Here is a 21,479-nt window from a genome sequence, read left to right as displayed (position 1 = left end):
ACATGAGTGGGTGTCGCTATGAATTTCGACGACTCTTTCACCTAGCGCTTCATAATATCTCTGGTGTTTACAAATTTTTGGGTTGCATATAAAACTGTGTCCATGTGGTTCATCGGCTAACATATGTGATACATCTAATAATAGTTCTTCACCTTGAAGGTAGCAAGCTTAGTCCCACTGGCACTGCTCAATGTCATAGTCTCTGGATCTGTGTGTGATACAATCTAGTGGATGATGTCCACACAAGGGAAGGCGGGGTACCTGTATGCAACCTTATGTAAGCCTGACTGGTGGATATTTTCATAGACCTGCTAATCCTCTAAATCTTCCTTGAAGTCCCCTACAAAGATATCCTTGATTTCCTGTCATGTTAACTTCATGCCCTTTTTAATGAACAACTGAGTGTCTAGATAAACTAGAAAATTCACTGACACCTACTCAACTTCTTCCCCAATCATACTCTCGACAGTATCCTTTGATGCAACTCTCTTGGAAGTCATGTTACCTGTAACTATTGGAGAGTTTCTCAACAACTGATGTACCTGGAAACAGAGAGGACACTCATCGCATGCAAATGTTAGTTTGAAACAAAGGGACTTCAAGAACAAACCAAACAACAAACTGGGCAACTGTTGGGAATAATTGCGCAATCTTGGCTCCCAGAGGTGATTAACTGCGATTTGGTTCAATGCGTTGTGCAGTCCAAGCTTCCAGTGGGGAGGGCTTGCTGATTGGAACTGTGCAATGCGTAGTTCAGTCAGGCTTAGGCCAGGTGAGACTGTGCATTGCGCAATCCAAGTGGTCGAGGTTTAGGACTAGCTCCTAGAACTGTGTAGTGCGTAGTTGGTGCCATGCCTTGGTAGCCTCTGTGCAATTCCTAGAGCCAAGGAAGAGCCTTGAGATCCAGAAATGCACAATGCATGCTAGGGAGGAGCAAGATCCGGGCCAAGGAAGCCCAAATCTACCCAATGGGAGCATGAAAACGAGCAGATCTAAAGGTGGAAGTGATGGTGGGTGTAGATCTGAGTGAATGATGATGCATGCAAAATAAAACGAGTGCAGGAATCAATCAAACTGAATAACAATGAAGCATGTGGAGAGAGTCGCCGCAATGATGACCGTTAGTGAAAAAACTAGGTAATGCATGCGACACTTAGGAAAGGCAATGAAAAACTTAAAACAACAATTCTATAAGCTAAAAAAAAATCAAAACTCCAGCGGTCGTTCAATAAAACGGGTAAAACAACACTCTCACAAGCCAAACAAACAAAAGCGACAGAAAAAGCAGTAAAATACTAGAAAAGAAAGACTTACCCGGAAAAGTTGCGGTAATTGTGCCAAAGGTTCCTAGATCCCCTTGGGAATGCTAGATATCCAAGATTGAATGTGAAAATGATCTCTGACAGCGTCCATTAATTATATTTGGTCGATTTAGGGTTTATGACGCGAAGGCCAAAAATCTAGGAAAAAGCGACAATTGGCAGCAGTTTCCAAAATTAACTCAAGTGGCACTCTACACTGCTAAAAATAGATCCTTATTATTTAGATGATTTTTTTATTTTTCAGGAAAAGATGCCATGCATTTTCTGGAGAGATTACGAAGTTCCGGGGAGAACTGGGCAACTCACTAGCTCATGCATTGGGCAGTTGCTGAGGGAAAAGCTTCTGCGCAATTTCTGGGCTGAGTGGCCCTAGCAGCCTCTCATGCTCTGCCCAGTTTCCCAAATGAAGGCTGGATTCCAACTGGCTCTACATGATTCTAGAGCTGAAGGCTCACTATTGGCTTGGACTGCACAATTCCCGAGAGAAAGGTTGGTTTCCCTCAAGGATTGTGCAGTTCACAAAGGCAAGCATGGAACCGGGTTGAAAGCAAGTCAAGAGATCGACCTGTGGGTTAGGAAATAAATCATGTAATAAACACAAGCCATAATTCAAAATATAAAGCTTCATTAAAGTACATGTACCTCGGTCAGTGTGAGATGAGTTGCTTTGATTTTAGGAGGGAGGCTCCAAAATGAAGCAGAGGAAAAAATTTGGAGGGTGGTTGTAGACGCTACAATATTGGCAACACACTAGTAGCACTCCAGCTCTCTGTATGGACCTTGTCTCATGTAAATCAAGTCTAACTCTTCGAAAATTATTGTTCGATTCTTTGATCATCATAGCTTCTTCACTAGCTTGAGTTAAAGATATAGTCCCTACCATTCTCTTTATCAGCAACACACATACCCAACCAAGTCAACTAAGTTGTTTCGATCGGGGATGAGGGGTATATTGATGTACAAGTGATATATATTGTCATAGATTTAGTTTCATCTCTGGTGTTTCTCTGCTGTCAGCATTCCTGGACAGTACCCCAGTGGACTCACTTTAGGAACACAAGCATTGCTCCGCTGCCAGCGAGCCTGGACAGTACCCCAACGGAGTTACTTGCTTCACCTCTCTGCACATGAAGCCTTTCTCTTCTTTCGCCTTTATTTTATTTTCATTTCATTTTTTCATTTTCAAAGAACTGTGCATAGGCACTTATTTATTTCATGAGGCAGAAGAGGGATCCCGACTTATTGAGAGCAGAAGAGGTTTTCCCTTCAGAGAAGGATGTTTATATATACCTATGACATACTTGTTAAGGTTTCCCCCTTCACCTTACTCTACTTGACTGAGTTGACAAGGGTTAACCAAATATAGAAAACCAATTAGAGTAGGCAGTACTAGTTAAGAGTGCAAGCGTTGTGATTTCACCAAGACTCACTCTGAAAGGAACATATTTTCCATCAGAGTATCATTGACTAGAAGAAATGCAAGATCAACATAAAGAGAAGGAATAGGCAGATAACAAAACGTTGATAGTTGTACAAGTCCTCTTGTATTGGACCTTGCTTGTCTCAAGAAGACTAACACGGTTTCATGGGAAAACTAATCCTACGAGTGCATAAACAAAGAAGCAAAGGAAAGAAGAAAAACATAGTAAGTAAACAAAATAGAAACCAAACACTACTCCTACTCCTAAGCTAAGAAGAGCATGGGACAACTCACGTGAAGTGATATTTACAATGCCACCATCGGCGCATTGGTTGACCCATGTAGGTGATGGTATGACTAACAAGAAAGATATTCAAGAAAATCAACAAACAAGAAAAATAAAGAAATGCAAACAAAAACATTTGAAGTTTGAATGCGTCTACAGAAAAGAAATGCTTGAAACCACATGAAAGGCACCTTGCAAACGTATCATGGTGTTATATCACATTGTGTGTGGACGACAAGGATGTACACTCTTTTGAACATGACAAACGAGAAAACATGAAGGAGAAGGAAAATTTTTGTTTCGCAATAGTGCTCGCTATGTATGACTTCTCCAATGCATGAGTGATAGGATTGCGTGATTCTAATGGAGGATGCGAAAACTATACACTATATTGATTTTCAATGTGAAGAGGAGAATGAGGAAGAGTCTGGGGAGATTCAACAGATTTATGATTGGAAGTGGAACTGACCTTAAGGTTAAGAGAACCTAACATAACCATCAACTCGGGTTGAAGTGCCTCGACAACTTGAGGGGTTTCCACTTCATCATAAGATGGACCATCAAAGACCGGTGGCTTAGAAAGATCAATAGTAGGTGAATCATAATCGTGATCAAGTAAATGAGTGAAAAGATCATGACAACCACGATCAGAAAATTCAAGATAGACATCGACATCCTCATGATATGATGAATCATAAAGAGGGGTTGATGAGAAACAAAAATTTTCACCCTCTGAATTTCCAGAAATGAAAGATGAGAGATCGGGTAGATTCAGGAAGAAAGATTTGTCCTCTCCGTAATCAAATGACAGACTGAAATCCTGCGCGTTCTGTGAATGATCGGAAGTGGAAACATCCAAGGATAAATTTTCACAAGAAAAATAAAAAATGACATAATTGTAGAAGATGTCAGGATAAAGTGGACGAGGTGCGGGTAGAAGGAGGTCATGTGTCACCATAAATTCTTGTTCATATTCCCACACATACTCATAAAAAATGATAACGTAGGTTGGTTTCCCAACGTCAACTATGTCTATAAATTGATCCTCGTGAACATCACATGTAAATTCTGGAACGGATGAACACAACACAACAAAATTTGGAGGACCAAAGGAACCGAAGGACGGTGGTCGAGGGGATGAGACCACGTGACAACCATCAGGCTTGCAGTCTAACTTTGCACAGGAATCAAGAGAAGGTAGGGTGGGAGGAGAAGCTAACGTTTCAACAGGTAGGTTCACAAGTTCTCCCACCTCGTCTTACGAAGCTAGAGTTGTTTGATGAGAAGGAGACGAAGGGTCACTTGGGACAACATCCCTGTTTGTCTCAAATTTAGAAGCTCTAACATTGAGGTATGCTGGGAGGGGTTTGAAATATTCTAACCATAAAAGAAGAAAGAACGACCTAACTCTATGAACACATGGTTGAAAGAGTGTATAGAGGTTGTGGGCAATGTGAGACACCATTTCTTAACATGCCCTTCAAATGTGTAAGCGAAAATCCCGCAGGTAATGTCGTCCGAGGGGACTTCATTCCTGTCACAGAAACCCAAAAAGGAAATTTCATGAGTTAGCAGTGATGTTCCATTTTCACCATCATATTTAAGTTGTGGCAAGTCATCTATAACATCCACCGACACATTGAAATCGTGAGCATGAGAAAAACATGTCAGGGTTGATATTGTGATGTAAGTCATGAATGATGTGCAGAGATTCAAAGCAGACTTTGAGGTCTCATCTTGTCATCCGACCATTCTTCGAGTGCCAAAAATGTTGATGGTGTTGGACCTGATAACATTCAAGGGGATCTCCCCAGTAAGAAGTCCCAAATAGACCTCAGACCGTTTGGAGTAGGAGTCCCAACGATGGATGGTAATGCAGTGCCTTGACCACGGTAGTGCATAGAGATAAGTATGATGACTTGGTCAAAATAAATTATGTGACCTTGCAATGAGTTAAGTGAGATGCATGGGGGTTCTAACACATGGAGGGGAAAAGGAAGCGTGTCCCTTAGAAGCCTGTAATAGTACCCAGCCTGAAAGGAACACACGAATGAAATGACATCACAAGTTGAAATGCAAAATAATCCACAAAACAAAGTGACGGGTTAATCCAACAACACACATTCAACAAGATTCATACAATTGCATACAAAGTAATTCATAAGCAAATGTGTAAGTTAACCAACATACATTGCTGAAGAAACCAGAATAGTCCAACTACAATAACAACATATGCATGAAAGTGTGTTGGCTCAGCTATTATTATTATAAGTGAGAGTTCCATCCATACATACACCATTGACAGCCACTAACCCAAATAGTGGAACATTACAGTCAAGAACACCTTCTCCTCCAAAGAAGTATACTTTCTCTACGTTGTGGAGAAGCCAAGGCTCATCACAATACTCCCAAGCCATTTCTAAGACCAACCCTAGCCAAAATATTGGCTCCCAAAAATCCCTTTCTATGAGTTATGAGGTTTTATTTATAACAAAGGGTGGGGTGACCCTTGACATTCCCCTTTGCGACTCTTTGAATACCCTCATGACTCTTCAAATTCCTTTACAAATAACTCATTACATTACATAGTGATTGTTCACATCCCACTAATGACACTTGGAATTTCACTTACAACATAGTTACAAATAATAAATATTTTCCAAATATACCAATGTGAGACAAAATAAGCTAGAGACAACCTAACAAGACAAAAAATTATGACTCAGAAGTTTGGGGAAAGACCAACTCGACAACCTCCACTTGATGACTCTCGATGACGTACTGATACCAATCTTGGTATTGTGCTATGGTGTCCCCAAACTTCTTGATAGTGTCTTTCTGATAGTGAACTCTTGCCTCCATAGCTTCTAGGTATATGGTCTTGGAACCCTTGTCCAACTCATCCTGAAGCATGTGCAACATGGTCTTGACTACGACAGGACCACCAATGTACTTCTGCATGTTTTCTGCACTCATCTCCAAGTCATCGTTGGTGGCCTCTCGCCTTAGCTACTCCATGTACCTGTCGATCTCTAGTTGGACTTGGTTCTTCTCCTTAGCTTTGGTGAGGTAATTGATTGATGGGATCCTATGCATTCTCTGTTGGGTTGTGTTATATTCTTTCCACGACCAGCTATCCTAATTGGCTGGGGGGTGGAACCCCCCCTTTGTTGTGTCAATTGCATAGCGGGGGCGGCAGAAGCCCCCTTGTACGGGGGGTTTGAGGGGGGCGGTTAGCCCCCCTCTATGAGGTTTGGGGCAGCAGCCCAGGGAAATTTTCTTTTGACCCTATCTTAGGTGGGTGGACCTACCTATGATTTTGTGCATGGTTTTGGGTGCGATGTTTTTCGGTCCATGGTATTGGATGCTTCGGCATGTATACATATGTATTGTAACATTGAAAAGAACATAATGAAAAATCAAGATGGTAGTCACGGTTTTGGGATCCAAGGGAAAATCTCTATGTATATGTGTTTTATGTGTTATGCTCTTGCATTGTTTATTTTCTGTTCTTAGAATTTGTATGCAGGTAATTTCTCTACGGGGTTAAAGCCTACATTCTCACCATGACATCCAAACTCGTATACAACCATGCATATGAAGCATGTATGCTACTGACGAATGGGGCGATCTGATCATAGTTTTGGATCAACATCCACATCCTTGCTTTGTCTAGCTCTCCCTACGACTTCATCATCTTGGGCAAGTGAAGTGGGGCTCCCTTGTACCTCATTTTCCATTCTTTCACATGGGTGATGGTAGTGTGTATGTCCCTGAGAGTTTGGAAAATCTTTATGCTCCACCACTGGAAAACATATAGATTTACAACCACCTTATGCATAGTGACAAATCCGTCATAGATTTTTCGCATGGTGGCCTCAAGGGTTGATACTTCAACAAGTATCACTTTACTCATCTCTGCCATTGTGGATCCTACAAATTGTTCTTCCTTTTACCTAGTCGCTTGCAAGTTCTTTTCCATCTGTTCATTCTCTCCCAACAAAAACTTGACATTTGAACTCATGGCTCCTGCATAAGCCATATTGGCATCGGCCACGGTGACTGGATTCTTTCTGACATCTAACACTATTACCCTTTCCTTCATGAATGCAAGTGACACATGATCATCTAGGAAATTCTTTCTCCACTCTTGTATAATATTTTGTTGTAACTTGTCAAATGACAGATTGTACACATTTATCACCAGATCATCACCAAGGAGAACAACCTCTCCTTTCTCACTCGGGACTGGTTTTGATACTGGAAGTGGTGGAGACTGAGGGGTGACATCAGGTGCTCTTGGCATGAGGTCGGTATCTTGGCCCTGTGGCTCTTGTCCCAACTCCATGTCTGTTACTTCAACCATTTTCTCAATCTGCTAAGAAAGCTCTCGATCTTGCATCTGCTCGCCCTCTTCTTCATCCACTGTCTTTTCTAACTCCTCAACCTGTATGGGTGCAGTTTTCTCTATCATCATGCCTTTCCCTTCTTCTTATTCCTATTTCTGCTTCTCTTCCCTCTCTCTCCTTCTTAGCTCTTGTTCTTCCTTCAACTTCTTCTCTGTTTCCTACAACTTCCTTTCTGCTTCCTCCAACCTTTTCTTTTCTCTCTTCCTCCACTCAACTCTCTTTTTATGCATTCTTGCCTCTTTGCCTCTCCTGCCGAGGATGCTTTCTCAATGAGAGGATCTTCTTTGAACTTGTAGCTTTTCTTAGCCTTTGGGTTCTCGGAAATCTTCCTCTTACCCTTATCCTATGCCAGTTTGCTGCTTATTGTTGTTGTTGTTGTTGCTTCCTGCAGTGTTGTTGCCTGTAGAGAAGATTTCCATGTTGTGGCTATATTGACTGGTTCATTGAGCTTGGAGTAGTTGTAACAATACCTCTAAGGGTCTTTTTCTGCCCAATGACATGTCCCATGGATCCATGGATAGTACACCTTCACACAGTGGTCCTTGCAAATACCGTGGGGATCATACGGATTGAAGTCTTTGGTGCCAAACTCAAACTTCGCTATCTCCTTAGCTTCCACATCCGCATATTTTAAGATCTTAATCTCATACAATCTGATCTGCAAAGGAAGAGCATGCCATGGTGCCTTCTTCCTCCTACGCAACCCTGTTGATAACCCTGTGGAGATGTAACATGCGACCTCTTGCATGACCAACTTGTCTATGGCATACCTTGGTAGGACATGCAGAGGCTTCTCTCCACCAAACATCTTAATTAAGGTGCCACCGAGTAAGGCATACCAATCTACAATGTTGAGTATTGCCTCCACCACTTCTCGGGACATGCAGGGTGGATCCTGCTCAAAGATCAACTTGTACACTAGGATGATGAAATGGTCAGCTAGCCTCACCATAACTCCTCGGTAGTTGCACTCAGAAAGAAACTTGCAATAAATGTTGATGACATTCTCTTTGGGTGTCCATGTCCAACCCATGCCAGGAAACTAATGTTGGGCACATATTGCATCAAGTAAATATGTGGACATGTAGAATCTTGCTTGCTCATCCTTGGGTGGATTTCAGGCATTAGTCAGATGTACTTTCAACTGAAGAGCCAACAGATCCGATCAGTTGAATGGCCTTCCTTCATTCACCAAATGGTCCAACACAACCACCTAATTCTCGGAGAGGTCTTCATGTTATCTTGACCGTATAATTGGCATGCAAATATGATGAAGAACTGGTAGGCCTTTCTGAGTGGCTTTGTCTTGTAAACATGAGTGGATGTCACTCTAAATTTTGACGAATCTTTCACCCAACGCTTCATAATATCTCTAGTGTTTACAAAGATGTGGGTGGCATAGAAAAGTGTATCCATGTGGTTCATAGGTTGAGGTAGATGATACATCTAATGGTAGTTCTCTGTTCTGAAGATAGAAAGTTTTGTCCCATTGGCACTGCTCAATGTCATAGTTTCTAGATCCGTGTGTGAGATAATCCAGTGGATGATGTCCGCACAAGGGAATGTAGGGTACGTGCATGCAATCTTATGTAAGCTTGACTAGTGGATATTGACATACACCTACTGATCCTCTAGATATTCCTTGAAGTCCCTTGAAAATATATTCTTAATTTCCTGCCATGTTAAGTTCATGCCCTTCTCAATGAACAACTGAGTGTTTGCATAAACTGGAAAATTCACTTACAACTGCTCAACTACTTCCCTAGTGCTATTCTCAAAATTATCCTTTGACGCAGCTCTCCTGGAAGCCATGTTACTTGTATATATTAGAGAGTTTCTTATCAACTTCTGTACCTGGAGACAAAGAGGACACTCATGGCATGCAAATGTTAGCTTGAAACAAAAGGACTTCAAGAACAGAACAAACAACAAACTAGGAAACTACTGGGAAGACTTGTGAAATTTGGGATCTCAGAGGTGATTAATTGCGAGTTGGTTCTACACATTGCGCATTCCCAGCTGCCAGTGGGGAGGGCTTGCTGACTGGAACTGCGCAATGTGCAATTTAGTCAGGCTTAGGCCAGGTGAGACTGTGCATTACACAATCCCAGTGGTCAAGGCTCAGGATTGGCTCCTAGAACTGCGTAATGCATAGTTGGAGCTAGGCCTTGGAAGCCTCTATGCAATTCCTGGAGTCAAGGAAGAGCCTTGAGATCCAGAAATGTGCAGTGCATTCCAGGGAGGAGCAAGACTCGGGCCATGGAAGCCCAGATCTGTCCAATGGGAGCACGAAAATGAGAAGAAGTGACAGTGGGTGCAGATTTGGGTGAATGATGATGCATGCAAAGTAAAACGAGTGCAAGAATTAATCAAACTGAAGACTAATTAAGCATGTGGAAAGAGTCACCACAATGACGACTGTTAGTGAAAGAAATGAGTGATGCATGCGACACTTAGGAAAGACAATGAAAAACTTAAAAAAACACTTCTACAATCTAAAACAAATCAAAACGCCAATTATCGTTCAATAAAACGGGTAAAACAACACTCTCACAAGCCAAACAAACAAAAGCGATAGAAAAAGCAGCAAAAGACAAGAAAAGCAAGACTTACCTGGAAAATTTGTGACGACTGTGCCAAAGGTTCCTAGATCTCCTCGGGAATTCTAGAGCTCCAATATCGAATGTGAAAATGAGCTCTGGCAATGTCCATTAAATACATTTGGTCGATTTAGGGTTTATGACGCGAAGGCCAAAAATCTAGGAAAAAAAACAACACTTGGCGGCACCAAAAATAACTCAAGTGCCACTTCGGAGTGCTAAAAATACATCACTATTATGTAGGGATGCTTTTTTCATTTTTTTTTAAATTTTTTTTCTTTTTTGGGAAAAGATGTCATGCATTTCTTGAAATGATTGCATAGTTATGAGGAGAACTATGCAACTCACTGGCTCATGCCCGCTGAGGGAAAAACTTCTATGTAATTTCTAAGTTGAGTGGCCCTGGCTGCCTCTCATTCTCTATGCAGTTTCCTAGCTGAAGCTTGGGTGCCAGCTAGATCTACACAATTATGGAGCTGAAGGCTCACTGTTGGCTTGGACTGCGCAATTCTCGAGAGCAAGGCTGGTTTCCCTCAAGGATTGCGCAGTTCACTAAGGCAAGCCTGAAACTAGGTTGAAACCAAGTCAATAGATTGACCTGTGGGTTAGGAAGTTAAGCATGTAAGAAACACAATCCCTAATGAAAAATATAAAGCTTCATTAAAGTACAAGTACCTAGGTCAGTGCGAGATGAGTTGCTGTGATTCTAGGAGGGAGGTCCCAAAACAAAGCATAGGCAAAATTTTGGAGGGTGGTTGTAGCCGCTACAATAGGATCAATCTTTATTAATATTTGTTTCTCATTTTATTAAAATATGCCCGACCTACACCCTAATTAATGGTTGAGTGTGTTTGCAAGGTTGTAGTTGTAGAACGAGTATTAGCCTTTGTAGCCAAACACTTTGGAGAAGCATGATCAAAATCAGTAGCATTTTCAATATTTGACTCGACACCAAGGTGGTCTTAGGATGTGATGGAAATTTCATCAAAGCCCAGTGTATTTCTACAAGAGGACAAGTCAAATCTCATTCACTTTCTAATTATCATTTTGTAAAATATTATTTGTCATTTATGACAAAATATTTAAACCATAAAAGGACAAAGAAGGAATGTTAAAGATTACATGGAAGCCCAAAGATTAACTGGAAGTATAAAAGGTCCTTGAGAAGTCCAAGAGTCACTTGGAAGTCAATGGGTTATGAGGTAGTCCAAACGTCATAGGAGAAGGTGAAATATCACCCTCCTTATTATATAAATGTAACCTCATGTCTTAAGCAAAGGGACTTTTAGCAATTGAGATAGGCTAGACATAGGATTGTCACTTTGTACTTGAGGAGCTAAAAGCCTTTACTCTTGGTACCTTGTAGGTGGAGGGATTGTGAGGCTAGTGTTATGTCATGAAGATGTTAGGAATAGTTCTCATATCACTATTTGGTTTTTATGAGCTTATGTACATGAACTTGAATTGGTGACAATGTTAACGAGAAGCTTCATTTTTTGCATTGATTCCCATACATGTTAATGGAATTTTTAATGACTATTTATGCTCTTGTTGTTTATGTATGTGGTTTATACATTAGTTTCATATTTATGAACTATCTCGTTTCGTGTTGCTCGGGTGTAGGCTTTGATTCTTTGCTTTCAATTCCATGTTAATGTTAGGGATTAATTGTGAACTATTTCACTTTTGATTTCTATCATTCTTTCTTTAGTGTATGTCTTAGTTTGTCTCAACTATTTGATTATTCCTAAGGCATGATCCTGTGTATTAGGTTTTTATGTTCTTGTATGATGTTCTACAAGTAATTAATGGAAGGTTGATTTCATCACCACTATTTTGACATAGTGTACTTGGTCTCACACTTATCTCCACATTTGATTTCCAAGAGCAATCACACATAGAATGAAAACTGACCTTATTTCTCGGTTGGGGCTCCTACTCCAAATGGTGTGAGGTCTAATTGGGACTTCATACTAGGGAATCCCCCTATGTTGGAAGACTTCCAACACCGTCAATGAGTACCTGGAGTTTAAATTTGACTATGATACCAAATGTAACGATACCAAAACCTATCTGACCCGGGGGCCTTATTTAGGCTAAATGAGAACATAATGGATTTGATTTCTTCTTTAGAAATTTATTTTAGAAGAGAAAGGTTATCCTTTTGAGAGATCATTTTTGGAATGTGCTCCAACATATAACATTATGATTCTTCTTTAGTTAGGCCCCACATTGTTGTAGAGTTCTTTCTAATGAAGAATAACATCATATTGTATTTGAGAGAAATCATCTATTTTGTTTCCTTGAACCATAATTTCTCTAATATTATTCTTCCAAACTCTATTCCTTACCTAATTATGGAAGAATTTTGTATTCATATCACCTATTTGGAGTCAGAGACTTCTTGATTTGAGTCTCCACCATTCTTCCTCTTTCTTCAACACACTATGATATCACTCAAAATTGGTTTTTTCCTTAAAAAGGAGATATGGCCGTGTTCTAAAATTAGCTGGATCAATTCTAATTTAGATTGGAGGAGAAGCATTTTGGAGGATGTTGAATCCTTATACACCTTGAACCAACTTTTCAAAGCGGTTTTTAAAAGCTTGTTTTTCCTTTCCCAAATGGTGATTGGATTTCCTAAAATCCATTGGCTCCAAACCGATTTAACTAGATCATTGAATCCTTTTGATTTAATCGAAATTGGATCAAATCTTAACGGATTAGAACCATAGTCTTAGATATTAGTAATTTCAAGAGATGGGTTTGTGTTCTAAGCTACACGAAGGAAAACTTTTAGAAGAACATATAAATTCTTGAACTATAAGAGAATATATACCAAAAAATGATCCAAATGGGAAGCAATATGACCAGGTTCCAATCTTCTATTGCTCCAAGTATACTTATTGGAGGAGGTATTAAGAAGATTTAAATTTCTAATCATATCCTCCATTATTTCTTGATATTAATTTCTAACTATAGGGCCTCCTTTTTCCCCACAAATATAGGCTAAAAGATCCACCTATGATGCAACCTGGTCCATATTTTGAGTCTCTTAAGTCCATGAGAGAAGCCTAGAAATCCTCTTTCTCTCGAAAATGGACTGGCATATATAAAATAATTATTGAACACAGTTTTTGAGAGGGGATATGTAAAAATTGAATTGTCGACAAGAAAGGAGAGGAACATTGATCCAAAATCCTGATATATGAGGAAGCCTAGAGAGTACAGAAACCACTTGAAGACCCGTTGAACTATATTTTGAAATGCCATACCATTCTAGGAAAATATCTTAATCCACCATTTTAGTCTCCTAGAGCAAGAGAATAGGGGTTTTTATTTTTGAACTAATGATTTAACATCTGACATTCTTTTATCTAACCCCAACCCCCTGCAATTCCAGGTCTAAATTAGTTTCATCATTTCTTTTAGATTTTGCAGCCCCTTGATTGGGCTTGAACTACCTCCTTTCCTTATATTACAGTTACCTATGATGTATCTATCTAGAATACCTTGTATTCCCAATTCTTTGTCCTTTTCAATTTTTTTATTTTTATTTTTAATTCGAACCTCTCTGTTCATTTTTATTCCTACCTTACATTGAATGTGATCTTGCTCCTTCACTTTCTCTATCTTTTATTTTTCATTAGCTGAACTAGTAATGGAGGGGCCAATTTGATTCATCCTAGGACAGTGGAAGTCGCCCTCATCCAAGGAACAATCAATATCACTTTTCACATGGACCAGTGCATTCTAAAGGGGTGGAATGCCATCCTCAAGAAGACCATGAGAGGACTCAGAGTCCTTCCGAGGAGAGGGAGAGGTGTTTCTGGAGGGAATCTCACCTTCCTCTTCAACCATGTTAATTTCTTCGAAACTATTTCTATGAGCCTTTTCTACACCTTGATTGTTGGTACCCTCTCCCACAGGTGATTTTACTTAGGCTGGAGAGCATGGAGCCTTTTCTTTTTTCCCTACTAGATCACTTTGTCGTGGTTAGTTTTTAGTATATTTGGATGATCATCTTCACCTTTTGGGTTGCTGAAATTAATCTTGTTCTTCCACTTGATTATGTTTCTCCTCAATCTTCTTTTTGCATCTCCTAGAAAACTGTCCATACTCATCACATACCTTGCACATAAAAGGAAGATATTCATAATCCACTTCTTAGATATAGGACCAATTATCTAGGTTGAGATTTATTATGGTTGGAAGCCCTTTGTCCAGATTTACTTCCACATAGACCCTGGGATAAGAAAACAAACCCTCTTGTGGCTCGGCATGCTCAACATACTTACATGAGGCATTTCTAATTCTTTTAAAAGTCGCATCATTCCAACAATGCAAAGGAAGGAAGGTGAGTTTAAACCAAACTGGAACTGTTAAAGGAATATCACATTTTGGGTTAACTTCTAGGCTTCTTAATCTAAATAGAGACCCTAGGCACCCATGAAATAAGGATCGCTTCTGAAGATCAAGTCCGAGTCTTCCTTATTCTCAAAGAAGAAGGTATAACATCCTCTCCCAACGAAAGAAGAGGAAAGTTGACCATTTATCAATGGATGACAAGTTTTATCTAGCCACTACTTCAATGAGCACGGGGAGGTCAAATCCCCATGATCTAGCCTACTAAACCTTGTTCAACATGTTGAAAAACCTTTGTTTTATACCGAGAAGCATTGATATCTACCTTCAGAAGATCCTCAAGATTTTTGAAAAAGTGTGAGGGCTTTGTCTTCTAGAATTTCGGCCCAAGCTAGTGGTCATTAGGATGCAGGAGATCCACTGAGTGTTGCAAAAATCCTCGTAGTAATGTAGAGATGTAGATCATGGCATGCGATTTTAATATTTATTCCTTTGTATTTTTGCATGCATAAGCAAAATACAATATCTTAATAATCCATAAATCTAAGGGAAAATTAACCCTCATAATATAGATTTTAGATTTCATTAATTTTTTATCGGATCTATTTTCACAAATTGTCCAATAGAATATCGAATGCAATTTAGTATCACTTAATAAGATGAAAAAACTTCATGGTTGAAGGAACCGACCAAGGATTTTTAGTTTTTCCAACCATTGAACTAATTATCCCATATCGGTAAATGACCTTGATAGATATTAAGGGAATTTTGAGGTAAAAATAAGTCTTGAAACAAAAATGTACTAACAAAATCAACTTTAAAAGAACCAATAGGATTCAATATGATGATGTCATCCCCAGGGGCAAATATTTTTGGAGGAAAAAAAAGAAAACTATTTTTGTTAATCATATTCTCAACTTACCTCTTTAGGTTTATTCAAATGCCAAGTGTAGTCACTTGTTAGATGCAAAATTAAAATATGCATCCAATGAGTGCTTACACTTCACATTTACTTCACATTTGAGTAAATCTGTAAAGATATAAGTCATACATATATACATACATACATTCATGTATATATTTCTTTATATCCCTATAAAATCCATAAATATTATTTTATTATTTTCCTTAAAATACTTATTTTTGATCTCAAAATTTCCCTAATAATTACCCATTTTAAATCTCAAAATTTCCTTAATGATTTATGAAAGAATCCACTGAAATACCATAGTTAAAAATAATATTGATACGATTCCTAGTAACTATGAAAAAATATATATATAAATTTCACCCATATTAAAATGCACTTCAAAACAAAATTTGAAAGAAAATTAGGAAAGCTGGCCCCGATGTTATTACCCAAACATAATGATTTTTCAAATGGTTCCCAAAAAAACCAACATCTTAAACCACTTTATGAGGCTAGTTCAAGGGAGGTGGCAATGATCACTTAGCTATTTATAATCCTGTTATGAAGCAAGCCTATAATGAATAATTATGCAGTTTGAATATTTATATGTGAGTATAAACCATGCATTGAATGAATGGGAATTGGGTGTTATGTGCATTATTGTGCACATCGAAAATAATTTTATAAATTTCTCTTTCATGTTGATGCATTGGTCACTCTACTACTTTCATTCCATTAATCAACAAGGGGAGCTGCGACGCAGCGAGTCCCTGCGTGAAGTTGAGCCTGTAATATATAGTCAATGGCGCTTATACAAACATTAGGGGTCCATGAGGTGCAATAGGTAATACTTAGCAAATGAAGCTCAATACTAAATTTCCCAGCACCAAATAGAAATGAACACCTATATGAAGTGGTAACACACATGGCTTTAGTTGATAAAGATATGTGGTAGGGTGCTGATGTGGCATTTTATAGTCATGACATGTGGTAAGTGGATATGGCATTTTTGGGTGGCTATGTGAACCTTTTTTAAGTGACATGTGAAAGTGATGTGACCATCATGTGACATAATAACTAGTAGGGAAACATAATAACGGGTAAGGAAATGACGAGGTAGATGATGTAGCTTATCTAGAGATTCATGCCAAGAAGCCAGTTTGGAAAGGCTCTCGAGATTTGACTTTTTGCTATGCTTTGGAGCCCACATGCATAAGACCATCTAGACATATACTTTGGAGCCCATATGCATAAGACCATCTAGATATATGAAGGTTAGGCTAAGCTAGTTGACGGTAGGTAAAGAATAGGTTGGGTCGCTAGATCCTCGATTAAGAGTTAGCACAGACCTCACCGCACAGCCATTACCCGGCCAACTGGAAAAGTAGTTGTGTAACATTGTTGGAAGGAGTGGGGACTAGATCCTCGAATTCCGGGACTTAATCTATATGCAAGGAAATACGAGGCAGAGTACATCGCAGAGCACGCTACCGAATATGGAGTTGGAAGGACCGAATAACTGGATTGTGGACTTTGTTCACTATAATGAGAAAATTTGATTTGTAGTTCTCTAAGGCTAAGCGATCATGGAGCTTAGGCCATTGGTGGGCATATGATCCAAAGGAACTCAAAATTAAAGGGTCCAAATCGTAAATTTGGTTGCAACGCGCACCAAATTTCATTTAAAGGATTAAAGTCCGCCTGGGAAAAATTAAAGGCTGTACGCCTATAAAATATGTGAAAGCAACATGATAGATGTAGAGTTCCCATGTAAATTGAATAGCTGAAAATGTTATTGACACACTGAAGCACAAACAGTTCAAACAGAATGAGAAGAAAAATCAGAGAGTTGAGCAATAGAAATGAGACAAGAATATCTGTCATAAAGTTAAAGATAACTTTGCAAGTGAAGATGAGTTAAGAGAAAGAAGCAAAATGCAGCTTGCAATTTACAGATAATATAACTTTCTTAAGAAAAAATATTCATTAAACAAATTAATCAAAACCCTACTACAGTAGCCATGCTATCTCAGGAAAAATGAAATACTTATAACCTTTTAGGGAGAACACTGGATTTAAACTAACTAATCAAATTCTTGCTCCATTCCGTCTGCTAAAAACAATGCTTGACTCCCAATCATTTTCACTGCTCACGACTGTACTATGTTATAGGCAGCCGGAAACCATAATAGAAGGTTCAATGGAATCAAATTTTATGTAATCAATATTAACAGCAACAACTAAATACACTAAATAATTTTTTACGAAGTTCAAATTTTGATTAAAGAGTAGATATCGCTACATATATTATATTGCAGTACAACTATGCGTCTTAAACCTGCAATTGCTTTGCAGTATAAATTAAATAATAAGAGTTAGCAATCAGTCAAACACTGAACATAATGCGCTGGCAAGGCTTGCACGACCATTCGGGAATCACCCTATGTAATCATATGCCAACAATAAAACTCTAGAAAAATCCCTTTTATCCGACGTGAGTGATGTTTTTTAAGAACTCAAGCAAGAAACAGACTAGGAACCAAATCAAAGGTGTATGTGGCACGTTCGAATGACTCATTAAAACTCCACGCGTGAAGCCCTTTCAGAAGTAGCTCTCCACGCGTGAAGCCACTCTCCACCCGTCAAACGATGATGTTGATGGTGGTAAGTATTTCTCTAGCACTGGATTCACTGATATTGCCTCAGGCGTGGGAAACGGCGAGGCAGATTCCACTGGTGTGGTCGGTGGACTTGGAGGCTGCGGCCACTGTCTTCTGAGGGCGCCGCAGACTCATATAAAGGACTGCATTTTGTTCGCCGAATTCGAATCTGGGGCTGTTCCAGTTCCTGCTCCCGAACGAAGGTGCAGGCGAAGGCGATGGCGATGACGCTCGGGGTGTCTGAAACCTTGATCTGCTGTTCTTGGAAGAATCCATGGAATTCTTTCGCTGGTGACTTTCAAGCTTGAGGACTTGGAACGAAGCAAGGGACCCGCCACGTCCAATCCTAAGTCTGCGATCCTGGAAACCATGGACATGCCATGAGTTTTATCAATTCTTTCTCTCTGTAATTATCCTTTTAGCAGCATTTAAATTGTTTTCATTGTTAAAAAAATACTGTAATGGAATTTGATTGCTTCTGTTTTGTCTTGGCTTATGCTATAGCATTATATTTTGTTACTTCATTTTGTAGGGCGCACTCACCTTCAAGTAATTCATCCATCACCTTCAAATGCCCACCAGCAGCAGCAAGATGTAGAGTGGCCCCAGGACCTTTTGGGCCAAATGCAGGTACATTCACATGTGCACCCATATTGAGAAGCCGTCTCACCTACACCATATAAATAACAGAAGAAAGACTGTCAAGCAAGAAAGCACTTTTTTCCAATATTTTTGCATATGCAAAAGAATGGTGAAATCAACCAAGAACAGTGGTAAGTAACAGACGATTTCGTTAATTTCGAAATTTATATCCAATTAGAAAAGACTCTTCTTTTGCATGTATAGGTAATATGATTCTATCAACGAAAAACAGTGATCAGTACTCACAGACAAGGTGAACACATTTGAAATTAGGTTCTGTGAACACATTTGAAATTAGGATAAACATATGAAATTTCATTATTTGCGCAATAATCAGATGAAAAGCAAAAATAGAAAAAATAAGGCAGAGATTAAATATTTGTGTCTGGTGCCTTGTTTCTCCAGGATTTCTCAACAGATTTTAACCGACGCTAGCAACCCCCTGTGATTTTGTTGTCTGTTTTCCCAGGCAGGTGAAAATGGGTGCATTCGCCCTTCTATCAAGCTGGATTGATGCTGCCACTAATCCTACATACAGAAAGAAGCATAAACAATTTCAGGTATTTCATATTGTTTGTGACCTCAGCATGGGAATAAAGAGTTATTCTATCCATTAACTGAACCTAATTTAAGAAAAAAAGCACGCCACTACTAATTGCTCTTCGAAAAGGAACATTTACCCAGAAAGGGGGTTTTTCACGCCTGATGAGATCAACATTGGTCCAGCAAGATTCATCAACGAAGTCCATGTATTCGCCCCTGTCTTTCAGGGGAGATGCTGCGGTTATGGACGAGGTGTAAGTGCAAGCGCTCAGAATATCCAGACTCCCATTCACCGCGGCTTGGATAACACCAGTCTGAAGCGCAAAAAAGGGAAAAAAAAAAATAGAAGTTAAAACCCCATACTCACAAAGTTGAATGGGAACCCTAAATAATTATTTACCTCTTTACCTCTGGATCTTTGGTGTAATCCGTGGGAGTGGCCATGTGAACCACGAAGTCACAGCCATGAACGGCAGAATCGAAGCTGCCCTGTGCATTAATGTCAGCTTTGAAAAGCGTAAGCCTCTCCGTGGCTCCCGGCAGCGACAGAATATGGCGAGTTGAACAAACCCCAGCAGAACCCCAGCAGAAGCTAACATGCAACGGAATGCAATAAAGAAGGAAGACCAGGCGCAGGGCCAAAGGCAGCATAGTACAGAAAAGACGATGAGCTCGGTTGACTGCTTTGCTCGACTCATCCGGTTCAGGCGTTCCCTTATGCAGCAAGGGAAAGTGGGCGGGGAATCAGCATCTGTTGTGCATGCAGAGTGACACCTCCCGCCATGCAAACATTGACCATACGGCCGACACCTGCGAAAGAACAAGCACGTTAGCAGCGAAAGAACAAGCAAGTTAGCAGACAACGAATTGAACACTTAACATTAAACATTAAGGGATTAATGTCAGCATTAAAACTAAACCGCACACCGTCAGGGAGACTTGAATATGGGTAAGTATCAGTTTAACATATGGTCCGGCCTCTTCCGCCTCGGGAAGAGGCCAAATAAGATGGCCAACAGAAGATCGGCTGCAAACTTTAGCATACAAGTGATAATACCACTAAAAAACCCCGCGATTTAATGCTATCTCCCCGCCGAACGGTTACTATAGTCCCTGCCGGATGCCAGATGGCAGGGACTAATAAATAAAATCACCTTGAATATATGTGATCACCTTGCTTTACTTTCATTCCATTAATCAAAAAATAAAATCACCTTTGAATATATGTGATCACCTTGCTTTGGAAAGTAAGTATGTGTAACTAAATTTCAACCAAAATGAAAGCAAGATTGTGGGAAGCGTGTTGGTTCAAAGTAGACTAGAATAAACTCTTCCGATCATTAAATAATGTTAACTTTGAACCGAGGCCATTACCTTAATCATAAAGGTTCAATACAATGATGTTGATAATAACATTTACTTAATAATTAATAATTAGGATTTCCTTCAATAAAAAATCAAAATCTATTTGATACATTTTAACACATGGATGTGCATATGTGATTCTTTTATTTGACTTTTGTGTTTAATTAATTATTAAAAATGCAAATAAAAGTGTAGACAAGAGACCAAGTGTGTTCAAGCAAAGAGATATTTTGAAATGGTTTTATAATTTAGAATAATGCAAAGCGAGTTAACTTGTTTAATTCAAAATTATGGAAAAAAGTGCGTTGAAAGATAATTAATTACCAACGTAGATTTATTTCAACTTTGAATCTGTCATGTATCGAGAAGGATCAAATAGCTTGAGGTATAAACATTTTTTTAAAGTGTAAAATTTGAGGAAAGGTTTGTATTTCAAGGGAAATGAACATTCTCAACACATGATAGATCCATAGTTAATATGGATCTACATTGGTTTCAATCATGGGTGGTCACACAAAATTTGTAGATGCCCAACATTATATATATGTATATGTCTAGGATTAATATGATAATTTGAAATCTACTTATTTTCCTCAATTGTTGAAAGTATAGAGAGTATTATCAATAAGGATCAATAGAAAACTATATTCTTTAGGTTTTATTATAGTGATAGAATTTCTAAATAGTAAAATTATGATTATGTATATGTATAAGATTAATCTAATTATTTTAAATTTACTCAAATTTCTCAGTTTGTTGAGAACATTCAAAGTATTATTAAATGTATTTCAAAAGTTACACAAGGAATAAATTGAATAACAATAAAGTAACAATATTGAATGATGAAAATGTACCTAGAAATCAATGCTTTGATTTCAATGTACATATCATTTTATCATTGTATATTTCTATTCACTTTCTAATACATTGATTTCAATGTACATGTCCATATTCATT

At 38.9% G+C, this 21,479-nt stretch overlaps 1 protein-coding gene across 2 annotated transcripts; it reads right to left on the bottom strand.

The window, feature by feature from the left end:
• Positions 1-17,741: 17,741 nt before the first annotated feature.
• On the bottom strand, positions 17,742-20,198 carry LOC149228163 (putative anthocyanidin reductase). 2 transcript variants are annotated; one of them, XM_089375648.1, is made up of 5 exons: positions 20,085-20,198; positions 19,566-19,967; positions 19,295-19,471; positions 18,516-18,642; positions 17,742-18,332 (listed from the first exon to the last, which is right to left on the bottom strand). In XM_089375648.1, exons 2-5 carry the CDS (start codon positions 19,806-19,808, stop codon positions 18,319-18,321), a joined length of 561 nt encoding a protein of 186 aa, XP_089231774.1. In that variant the 5' UTR covers positions 19,809-19,967; positions 20,085-20,198; the 3' UTR covers positions 17,742-18,318. The 2 variants fall into 2 exon arrangements, with proteins under 2 accessions (XP_089231774.1, XP_089231773.1); XM_089375647.1 differs by lacking the exon at positions 20,085-20,198 and having other exon boundaries at positions 19,566-20,059.
• Positions 20,199-21,479: the final 1,281 nt, after the last annotated feature.

Source organism: Pinus tabuliformis, chromosome J (assembly GCF_031772625.1).
Source record: "Pinus tabuliformis cultivar Carrire ecotype Pingquan chromosome J, CPIR1, whole genome shotgun sequence".
NCBI classification, from domain to species: domain Eukaryota; kingdom Viridiplantae; phylum Streptophyta; class Pinopsida; order Pinales; family Pinaceae; genus Pinus; species Pinus tabuliformis.
Note: the sequence above shows the minus strand (reverse complement) of the source record. Positions and strands in the feature narration are given on the sequence as shown.